At 49.3% G+C, this 12144-nt stretch overlaps 1 protein-coding gene across 1 annotated transcript in view; it reads right to left on the bottom strand.

Moving 5' to 3' along the window:
- The window catches only part of plrg1 (pleiotropic regulator 1), a 37163-nt gene that overhangs the window by 24462 nt on the left and 557 nt on the right, over positions 1-12144 (bottom strand). The window contains exons 2-4 of the mRNA XM_078407432.1: positions 11260-11366; positions 8084-8217; positions 3738-3791 (exon numbers count right to left, since the gene is read on the bottom strand). Of these exons, the coding sequence (XP_078263558.1) occupies positions 3738-3791; positions 8084-8217; positions 11260-11366 (295 nt within the window). The remainder of the gene's footprint in view (positions 1-3737; positions 3792-8083; positions 8218-11259; positions 11367-12144) is intronic.

Genomic DNA, 12144 nt, shown 5'->3' with positions numbered 1-12144 from the left:
CCAAGAGCTCCTTTTGGCAGATCCCTTTGGATGCACGGTCCTCCTTCCTGACCACCTTCAGCACACCTTTTGGCAGGTTCCGTTTCCTCCGCATGCCTTTTGGGATCAACTCAGCAAGCGAGGTTTTCCAGCGTACAATGGAGCAGCTGTTTGCCGGGTTGCCGTGCGCCATCATTGTGGATGACATCCTGGTGTACGGGAGGGACGTCGCTGAGCACAACCGACACCTCCGCCAAGTCCTGGACAGGGCTCGTGAGATCAATCTCAAACTTAATCAACGGAAGTGTCGATTCCGCGTTGAGGAAGTCACCTACGTTGGCCATGTTTTCACGGCGGGGGGCCTGAAACCAGACCCCGAGAAGACGGCGGCGATCACCGAAATGCCCGCCCCCACTGACGTGCCCGGCCTGCAGCGCTTTCTGGGCATGGTCAACTACTTAGGCAAGTTCATACCCGACCTCAGCGAACTGAGTGCCCCCCTGAGGGAGCTGATCAAGAAGGACAATGCCTGGGTCTGGCTCCCGCACCACCAGTCGACCTTCGTGGCCCTGAAGTCCAGACTCGCACGGACCCCCACTTTGCAGTTTTTCGACCTGAACAGGCCAATCGTCCTCACCTGCGATGCATCTCGGTTCGGCCTTGGTGCTGCCTGCCTGCAGCTCTATGACGACCGGCAGCTGCCCGTCTCCTATGCCTCTCGCACAATGACCCCTGCTGAACAGGGCTACGCCCAGATTGAAAAAGAGCTCCTTGCCATGGTATTCGCGTGCTCCAAATTCAAAGACTACGTTCTGGGCAACACCTTCACCATCGAAACTGACCACCAACCGCTGGTCTCTATTTTGAAAAAGCCCATCCACGCAGCCTCGTCCCGTTTGCAGCGAATGATGCTGCAGCTTCAGCGCTTTACCTTCGATATCGTGTACCGCAAGGGCAAGGAGATGTTCGTGGCAGACACATTGTCCCGTGCCCCACTACCTTCCATTTCCCGCCATCCGTACGAATCGGCTGACCTGATGGTGTTGAACGTCAACATCGTTCCATCTTGGCAGATGCAGTCCCTGGTCACACACACTGCCGCTGATCCTGCCCTGCAACAGCTTGAGAGCGTCATCCGCCGTGGCTGGCCTGACCGACGGTCTTCCCTGCCGGCTGGTGCCGTGCCCTACTTCCTGGTTCGGGATGAACTGGTGCTGCACGCGGGCGTGGTGGTGAAGGGTCACAAGGTCGTGGTGCCGGCCGCGCTGCGAGATCACTACTTTCAGACTGCCCACAACGGACACCCCGGGGTGGAGGCCACTTTATCCCAGGCCCAAGCACAATTTTACTGGCCTGGCATGGTTCAGGACATCCGGGACAGGGTATCCGCCTGCGCTGCCTGCAACCGCCTACTACCTCATCAGCAGCGCCAGCCTCTCCTGCAGCAGCCGGCTCCCGAGTTGCCGTGGATGGCTGTTGCCGCCGACATTTTCGAGTGGCGTGGCAAACACTACCTGGTCCTGGTGGACTCCTACTCCAGCTGGTTCGAGGTGGACCTGCTGCCGTCCCTCACGTCTGCTGCCGTCATCGGGAAGCTTCGCCGCCACTTCTCTACCTTTGGTTCCCCGGTATCTCTCCAGTCCGACAACGGGAGCCAGTTTACCAGCGCGGAGTTTGCCGCTTTCGCCACCCTGTGGAACTTTCGCCACATCACCAGCAGCCCCGAGTACCCGCAAAGCAATGGACTTGCAGAGCGCGCTGTCCGCAGCGCGAAGGAACTGATGGAACGTTGTCGGCTTGCCAGTTCTGATTTGTACCTTGCCCTCCTCAACCTCCGCAACATCTCCCGGGACCCCGCGCTCGGTTCCCCTGCCCAGCGCCTCATGTCCCGCACCACTAGACCCCCCATCCCCGTCTCCCAGCAATCCCTGAAACCAACGGCTCGCAGCCCTGCCGCTGTCAAGGAGCGCATCATCGAAAAGCAAGTCATTCAGAAGCGCTCCTTTGACAAATCGTCCCGTCCCCTTCCCCCTCTGTTCGCTGGCCAGGTTGTCCAGATGGAGTCCGCCTCGGGTCACCACCGGCTGGCCGTGGTCGTCGGCAATGCTGACTCTCCACGGTCGTACCTGGTTAATTACGAGGGCACCGTGTACCGTCGTACCCGCCAGCACCTGATGCTGGTCAACGAGCCTGCACCGCCTCCCGCGGTCCCGTATTCACCTCCCGTCCAGTCCCCGGTGCCTGATGTGCCTCCTGCTCCCGTCCATCCTCGCGTGCCCCAACCTTCGCCGTCTCGGCTGTCTGTGCCCGGCACGCCCCAGCCCCCTTCACCTCCTTCGCCTGCGCGTTTGCGGGTATCGCCGCCCCGTTCTCCTCCTTCCCCTGGTTCCCCTGCCTCGGTACCCGCACCCGTCCCTGCTCTTCCTTCGGCCGAAGGGGATGGGGGGTTGCGCACCCGCTCTGGGCGACTGGTCAAGCCGCCTGTCCGGTACGGTGGGTACGAGTAGTCTGTGTTGTGCTGCATTCTATCTGCTCCCTGCTTATAGTTTAAGTCTAGCATATGAGCCGTGGTCGCTCTTGTTTCCAAGAGGAAGGATGTAGATCAGTGCATGTTCCTTTAACATAGTGACCTCACCACTACTAACCACTCCCCATGGTCTCTTGTATAATTGTAGCTTCCCCACCTCCAGCTCGCTCTCTAGTTCCGGTGATGACCACGGACAGCTAGGGCGTAATGTGTGTAGTGCAATTAATAAAGATATTCAGTAAAAGACTCTGCGTACGAGGGACGTCCTTTTACAGGTAAGAAATTACGGAAAGAGAGAGCAAGCAGAGGAGGGAAGAGCTGCCAACGAGCAGCCTCACTGACTCAGTGAGCGTGCGAGTGAATGTGCTCAGCACTCCCAGATCTGATGAGAAAAAACTTTCACCCGGGGAGTTGTGAATTTGTGGAATTCTCTGCCACAGAAGGCAGTGGAGGGCAATTCACTGGATGAATTTAAAAGAGAGTAAGATAGGGGCTAGTGGAACCAAGGGATATGAGGAGAAGGCAGGCACGGGTTACTGATTGTGGATGATCAGCCATGATCACAATGAATGGCGGCGCTGGCTCGAAGGGCCAAATGGCCTCCTCCTGCACCTATTTTCTATACCCGGCTTGATCCAGCCGCCAACTGTTGAGGGACATGGGTGTGGGAGAGAGATAGAAGGGGGAGATAGGCATGTGGACATGTCCAGTTCCCACCAGGCAGAAGATGCCTACCGCTGCCAGCAAATCCATCTCTATCCATTCTGCTAGTCTCCCAAATACTCATTCATATTTACTATGTTTTTGTCAGTCAGGCCTCCTCAACCTTGAAAAAACATCTTTCAAATGTCAAAGCAAAATTGCATCCACTAAAATGCAATGTTTAAAGAAGTGGGGAATCCAGTATTTAATTTTTCAGTCGAACACAGAAGGGGTTAGGTAACTACCTGGCATGTCAGACCTAATTACAGTGAAGGCATATTAAAATTCATAGTTTGTACAAGATACTAGATACTAGAAAACCTGCATTAATTCTGCTTGCAAACGCCAGATGAATAAAACTTCTACGGAAAATATAAACCAAACCCAATGCTCATCTTTACAAACAATTTGTTTTGCTCAAAACTCCAAATAATTCCTTATGAACCAACCCCCCAGTCTGAAAGCTTAGAAAGTTAACTGCACGTCAGAAAGTTTCAAACAAAAATATATTTTCAGGAACATTGCTGACCTGGACCTGATGGGTACGGATGAGTGCCAGTTATAACGTATTCGGGTTCCTGACCTAAAGTACAATGGAATCAAAACACAACTTTTTAAGTGAGACCTCAACGTAAATTTTATGACATTAAAAAACCAGTAACTGGTGTTCAAGAATGAAAACAACACCTGCCTTTCTAGAGAAAAACGTCTTTCAAATGTCAAAGCAAAATTTCATACAATTTTCTAAAATACAATGTTTAAAGACGTGGGGAATCCAGTATTTAATTTTTCAGTCGAACACAGAAGGGGTTAGGTAACTACCTGGCATGTCAGACTTAATTACAGTGACGGCATATTAAAATTCATAGTTTATACAAGATACTAAAGAGAGGAGAGTCTTCCCCCCCAAGGTCATGGATGAACAGCCGAGACCTGGTGTTCGCAACTCCCGAGTCAAGTGGCAATTTCAGATCATTCCACGTGTCCCGGTTGTACGAGCATACCGGTTCAGTTGCCAAGATTCAGTGGAACTGAAGTAATTGCAAAGCATCACAGAGACAGTGTCTTGAAGGGTACGCTCCAATTTGCCACACCACTCGAACGTTTTTCCTCATCTTAGTTCTAAATGGCCTACCCCTTATTCTTAAACTGTGGCCCCTTGTTCTGGACTCCCCCAACATTGGGAACATGTTTCCTGCCTCTAACGTGTCCAACCCCTTAATAATCTTATACGTTTCGATAAGATCTCCTCTCATCCTTCTAAATTCCAGTGTATACAAGCCTAGTCACTCCAGTCTTTCAACTTATGATAGTCCCGCCATTCCGGGAATTAACCTAGTAAACCTACGCTTCACGCCCTCAATAGCAAGAATATCCTTCCTCAAATTTGGAGACCAAAACTGCACACAGTACTCCAGGTGCGGTCTCACTAAGGCCCTGTACAACTGCAGAAGGACCTCTTTGCTCCTATAAACTCCTCTTGATATCAAGGCCAACATTCCATTGGCTTTCTTCACTGCCTGCTGTACCTGCATGCTCCCTTTCAGTGACTGATGCACTAGGACACCCAGATCTTGTTGTACGTCCCCTTTTCCTAACTTAACACCATTCAGATAATACTCTGCCTTTCTATTCTTACCACCAAAGTGGATAACCTCACACTTATCCACATTAAACTGCATCTGCCAGTAAAAACAGTAAACTGCATCTGCCCAGTAAAAACAGAGGAGAAATATTCATTGAGGACCTTGCCCATCTCCTGTGGCTTGAAACAAAGCCGTCGGCTTTGATTCCTGAAAGGGCCGTATTCTCTCTCTGGTTACAGGTGCTCCCCGGCTTACGATGTTTCGACTTGCGTTAGTTCGACTTTGTGAAGTTGCAAACGGCAGCGACCTGTAGTGAGCCTCCGCTCGCATCCGGCCACACGATCGTGTGTATTACAATGCATTTCGACTTACAATACCTTTGGTTTCCGATGGGTTTCTTGGAACGGAACCCCATCGGAGGCCGAGGAGCACCTGTACTTTTTCCCCCTAAATTTCTTTGGATTATCCTCAATATTATCTGCCAGAGCTATCTTGCCCCCTTTCTGCTCTCTTTATTTCCTTTTAAGTGCGCTCCTCAGTTCCTCTGGTGAAACTCCTCTGGGTATACACTTGATCCCAGCTGTCTTTGATGCAGCGCTATAGGACTTTGGTTAGGCCACATTTGGAGTATTGCGTGCCATTACAGGAACGATGTGGAAACTGGAGGGAGTGCAGAGGTTTACCGGAATGCTGCTTGGATTGGAGGGTTTCAGCTCCGGGAAGAGGGTGGACAAACTTGGGTTGTTTTCTCTGGAATGTCGGAGGTGGAGGGAAGACTTGATAGAAATATATAAAATTAGGAGGAGCATAGATAGGGTAGACAGTCAGAACCTTTTTCCCCAAAGTGGTAATATCTAACACTAAAGTGCATAGCTATAAGGTGAGAGGGGAAAAGTTTAATGAAAATTAACGGGGCAATTTGTTTTTACTCAGAGGGTGTTTGGGGGCCTGGAACGCATTGGCAGGGGTGATGGTGGAGGCAAATATGATAGCAGCATTTAAGAGGCTTGTGGATAGTGACACCAAAAGGGAGGGAATAGGGGGATATGGATCATATGCAGGCATACGAGATCTGTTCAGCTAAGCATCATGTTCGGCACAAACATTGCCAGACATGATGTTTTTGTGCCAAACTGTTGTATGTTCTATATCTGTCCCATGCCTCCTCCTTATTCTTGACCAGAGCCTCAATTTATCTCGTCCCCCGAGCTTCCTTACACTCACCTGCCTTGCTCTTCACACTTACAGGGACGTGCATGCCCTAAACTCCTCAGAACACCTTTAAACGCATCCCACATTCCTGACGTTCCTTTTCCTGCAAACAACCTGCTCCAATCAAAATGAGCGAGCTCCTGTCTAATACCATCAAAGTTGGCCTTGTCCCAATTTAGAATTTTAACTTCAGACTTCTGGTAAACGTCACCTGATTCTTCTCCAATCTCTCCACATCCTTCCGGCAACGAAGAGACCAAAACTGCGCACAATAGGCAATAGGTGCAGGAGGAGGCCATTTGGCCCTTCGAGCCAGCACCACCATTCAATGTGATCATGGCTGATCATTCTCAATCAGTACCCCGTTCCTGCCTTCTCCCCATACCCCCTGACACCGCTATCCTTAAGAGCTCCATCTAGCTCTCTCTTGAATGCATTCAGAGAATTGGCCTCCACTGCCTTCTGAGGCAGAGAATTCCACAGATTTACAACTCTCTGACTGAAAATGTTTTTCCTCATCTCCGTTCTAAATGGCCTACCCCTTATTCTTAAACTGTGGCCCCTTGTTCTGGACTCCCCCAACATTGGGAACATGTTTCCTGCCTCTAACGTGTCCAACCCCTTAATAATCTTATACGATTCGATAAGATCCCCTCTCATCCTTCTAAATTCCACTGTATACAAGCCTAGTCGCTCCAGTCTTTCAACATATGACAGTCCCGCCATTCCGGGAATTAACCTAGTAAACCTACGCTGCACGCCCGCAATAGCAAGAATATCCTTCCTCAAATTTGGAGACCAAAACTGCACACAGGTGCGGTCTCACTAGGGCCCTGACATACTCCAAACATGGACTAACCAAAGTCCTATTAAGCTCTATCATGACATAATATTGAACAGGACAGCACATGATGCCAAGTTAAACGGATCCCATCTGCCCGTACATGATCCATATCCCTCTATTCCCTGCACTTCTATATGCCTATCTAAAAAAAGCCTCTTAAACGCCACTATCATATCTACCTCCACCAGCTAGTTCTAAAACTATACGATCAAGTCATCATGAATCCCGTACATCCTAAACTTCTTGATCAGGGATGAGGGACCTAATTGAAAGCCTTACAAAAATCCACTTATAGAACATCCACCACCTTGACTTCATCAACCTCCTTCGTCACCACCTCCAAAAACTCAATCAGGTTAGTAAAACACGAACCTGCCATGTGCAAAGCCGTGCTGGCTATCCCTAATTAGCTCATTCTCTTTCAAATGGGAATAAATTCTATCTCGAAGAATTCTCTCCAATAGCTCCCCGAGCACTGATACGAGGCTCACCAGCCTAGAGTGTCCTGGATTCTCTCTGCTTCCCTTCTGAAACAAAGGAACAACATTAGCCACTCTGCTGTCCTGCAGGACCTCACCTGTGGCTTGCGAAAATACAAAGATTCCTGCCAGGCCCTTGTCAATCTCCTCTCTTGCCTTCCTCAATAAACCTGGGCTAGATCTGAATAGGCTTCCTTTCTCTTCATGCAATCAGATAGACAGGTGCAGTTTCACTAGGGCCCTGTACAACTGCAGAAGGACCTCTGCTCCTATACTCAACTCCTCTTGTTATGAAGGCCAACATTCCATTGGCTTTCTTCACTGCCTGCTGTACCTGCATGCATTCTTTCAGTGACTGATGCACTAGGACACCCAGATATCGTTGTACGTCCCCTTTTCCTAACTTGACACCATTCAGATAATAATCTGCCTTCCTATTCTTACCACCAAAGTGGATAACCTCACACTTATCCACATTAAACTGCATCTGCCATGCATCCGCCCACTCACACAACCCAATGTCTCGACCAATGAAGCATACATTATGCCTTCTTTACCACTCTAACTACTTGCACTGCCACTGTCAGGAACCCCATCAAAAGTATTGTGAAATTTAAGTCGTTTCTGAAATCAATAACATGGAATCTTAAATATCGCATAAAACACAGATTTTACAGATGTCGAGGCTTGGATAATTTAATATCATAAACACAAGAGTAAAGGAACATAGAACTTTTGGGGTGTGAACACTTACCTTGATTGATGGCATAATGTCCATGGTTATAGGAATCAGACTGAGAGCATTTTTCTTTGATTTCTTTAAGTATCGGCATGTGAAGTACAGGACTGTATTCCGTTTGCAGCTTCACATTCATCTTGAGCTTGTAACTGATCAATTACAAAATGAGGTAAAACAGTGATTTCATGAAAATATGATCAGTGTCTCTACAGTTTTTACACAAGAGCTTTGAAGGACGGCACGGTGGCGCAGCGGTAGAGTTGCTGCCTTACAGCGAATGCAGTGCCGGAGACTCAGGTTCGATCCTGACTACGGGTGCCGTCTGTACGGAGTTTGTACGTTCTCCCCGTGACCTGCATGGGTTTTCTCCGAGATCTTCGGTTACCTCCCACACTCCAAAAACGTACAGGTATGTAGGTTAATTGGCTGGGCAAATGTAAAAATTGTCCCTAGTGTGTGTAGGATAGTGTTAATGTGCGGGGGATTGCGGGGTGGCGCGGACCCGGTGGGCCGAAGGGCCTGTTTTCGCGCTGTTTAACCATATAACCATATAACAACTACAGCACGGAAACAGGCCCGTTCGGCCCTACCAGTCCACGCCGACCACTCTCTCTGACCTAGTCTCATCTACCTGCTCTCAGACCATAACCCTCCAATCCCCTCTCATCCATATACCTATCCAATTTACTCTTAAATAATAAAATCGAGCCTGCCTCCACCACTTCCACCGGAAGCCCATTCCATACAGCCACCACCCTCTGAGTAAAGAAATTACCACTCATGTTACCCCTAAACTTTTGTCCCTCAATTCTAAAGTTATGTCCCCTTGTTGGAATCTTCCCCACTCTCAAGGGGAAAAGCCTACCCACGTCAACTCTGTCCGTCCCTCTTAAAATTTTAAAAACATCTATCAAGTCCCCCCTCAACCTTCTACGCTCCAAAGAATAAAGACCCAACCTGTTCAACCTCTCTCTGTAGCTTAAGTGCTGAAACCCAGGCAACATTCTAGTAAATCTCCTCTGTACCCTCTCCATTTTGTCGACATCCTTCCTATAATTTGGCGACCAGAACTGCGCACCATACTCCAGATTCGGCCTCACCAATGCCCTGTACAATTTTAACATTATATCCCAACTTCTATATTCGATGCTCTGATTTATAAAGGCAAGCATACCAAACGCCTTCTTCACCACCCTATCCACATGAGATTCCACCTTCAGGAAACAATGCATAGTTATTCCCAGATCCCTCTGTTCCACTGCATTCCTCAATTCCCTACCATTTACCCTGTACGTCCTATTTTGATTTGATTTGTTTACAACTACAAAATACAAAAATAACCCTCCCAATTTCTTTCACGACACTAAAGTTATTTTATACCTAATTGACATGAATTCTCATCTAAACAGTGTTAAATAAATAACTAGATGTTTTCCAGGTACATAAAGGGAACCTTTTCCCCTGTCAGACAACTCCTTAAACCCCACCTACCCCATCCCCTCCAGCTTTGTCAAGGCCTGCCTTCCTGCTCTTTCTCCACTTATCACTGCAACAATAAACTCCTCCCTGTCCACTGGCATCGTCCCGCCATCCCTCAAAATCGCTGCTGTCACCCCCATTCTGAAAAAACCTGGTCTCAACCCCGACACCCCAAACAACTTCAGACCAATCTCCAACCTACCATTTCTGTCCAAAGTTTTGGAACGTGCTGTAGCTTCCCAATTCAAATACCACCTCTCTACCAATAACCTGTATGAAACTTTCCAATCCGGATTCCGCTCCAACCACTGTACTGAAACTGCGCTCCTCAAAAGCACAAACGACCTTTTCCTCTCCTCCGACGCTGGCAACCTCAACATCCTCATCCTACTTGACCTCAGCGCCGCCTTTGACACCATAAATCACTCCATTCTCCTCACCCGACTTGAAACCTCCTTTAACATCACCGGCACAGCCCTATCCTGGTTCAAATCTTACCTCTCTGACAGGCACCAGTTCATCTCCATTAACAACTGTAAATCCCCCACCGCTCCCCTCCCCCAAGGTGTCCCCCAAGGCTCAGTCCTTGGCCCCCTCCTCTTCATCCTCTACCTGTTCCCCCTTGGTCAATTAATCCGCCGTCATGGTCTCAACTTCCACTGCTTCGCCGATGATATCCAGATCCTCATCTCCACCAAGTCAATCTCCACCACCACACACTCTACACTGACAAACTGCATCACTGAAATAAAATCTTGGCTTCAATCAAATTTCCTCAAACTCAACTGCAACAAACCTGAAATCATCATCATTGGTCCAAAAACGCTCACCAAATCCACCCAAAACTTCATCCTCAATATTGATGGTCTCCCAGTATCCACCTCCCCTCACATCCGGAATCTTGGAATCATCTTTGATCAAACCCTCTCCTTCGACAAACACATCAAACACATCACAAAGACAGCCTTCTTCCACCCCAAAACATTGCCCGTCTCCGTCCATGCCTCTCCTCCACAGCGGCAGAAACCCTCATCCACGCCTTCATCACCTCCCGTCTGGACTACTGCAACAGCCTCCTCTATGGCGCACCCTCAAAAATCATCAGTAAACTTCAATACATTCAAAACTCCGCTGCCCGTCTACTCACCCACACCCCGATCCGTGACCATATCACCCTCGTCCTTTACAAACTCCACTGGCTCCCCATCCCCCAGAGAATCCAGTACAAAATCCTCCTCATGACCTACAAAGCCCTCCATAACCTGGCCCCATCCTACCTGACCGACCTTCTCCACAGGCACACTCCCACCTGCACCCTCCGCTCTGCTGCTGCCAATCTCCTATCCCCCCACATCCGGACCAAACTCAGATCCTGGGGGGACAGGGCTTTCTCCATCGCTGCTCCCACCCTATGGAACTCACTACCCCAAACCGTCAGAGACTCCTCCACACTCACCACATTCAAAACATCACTGAAGTCTCACCTGTTCAGTACTGCCTTCAACCACTGAAGGTCACCTCACCTTCTGTCTCCTTTCTCTGTTCGTTTACTTATTTATCTATTTATTCACCTCCCTATGTTCTCTAAATCCCTGTAAAGCGTCTTTGAGTATATGAAAAGCGCTATATAAATGTAATGCATTATTATTATTATTATTAAGATCCAAAGAGATTACACTGCGATCCTGAAAGTAAAGATTGCAAGCACTTACCTTTTTTCATCTGCTGAAATAGGCTTGGCATGATCACTGACAAACATATCATGAGTTCTTTTTAGAGATCTGAATACCAGCGTGTGTACCGAGTGTTTCTGCACCTCCTGATAAATAGCAAAAATATTTAACTCAGGTTTTAGAATAAAAATTAAAGCATGACTAAATGCTTACGAAAAGTTAAAGTTGTGAGATTCTTGAACAAAAAAGACATGATTAAAACCCGCCTCTCCTCTCTCCCTCTCCACTCCCCTCCCTCTCTCTCCACTCCTCTCTCTCCACTCCCCTCCCTCTCTCCCCATCTCTCCTCTCTCCCCTCCCCTCTCCTCCCCGATCATCCTCAACTCTCTCCTCTCTTCCTCCCTACTTTCTCCCCCCCTCTCTCCTCTCCTTTCTAACACCCCCCCTCTCCTTCCTCTCCCCTCTCTCCCTCCCCAACTCCCTACCCACCTCTTCCTTCTCCTCTCCCCCTCCCTCCTCTCCGCTTCCTTCTCCCTCCCCCTCCCCAATTCCCTACCCTCTTCACCCCCCTCATCTCTCCCTCCCCCTCTCATTTCTCTCCCTCCCCCTCTCCTCCTCTCACTCCCTCCCCTACCTTCTCCTCTCTCCCTACCCTCCTCTTCACCCCCCTCCCCTCCTTTCTCTCTCCTCCCTCTCCTTTCTCTCCCTTCCCCCTCTCCTTTCTCTCCCTCCCCCTCTCCTCTCCCCCTCTCTCACTCCCTACCCAACTCCCTACCCCCCTCTCTCCCTACCCTCCTCTTCTCCCTCCAAACCCCTCTCCCCCCTCCTCCTCCTCTCCCTCCTTCCCTCACACCTCCCTCCTCTCCCCTTCACCCTCGCCTCCCCTCTTCTCTCCCCCCTCTCCTCTCACCTCCCCCTCTCCTC

This window comes from Rhinoraja longicauda, chromosome 1, assembly GCF_053455715.1.
Source record: "Rhinoraja longicauda isolate Sanriku21f chromosome 1, sRhiLon1.1, whole genome shotgun sequence".
NCBI lineage: Eukaryota > Metazoa > Chordata > Chondrichthyes > Rajiformes > Arhynchobatidae > Rhinoraja > Rhinoraja longicauda.
Note: the sequence above shows the minus strand (reverse complement) of the source record. Positions and strands in the feature narration are given on the sequence as shown.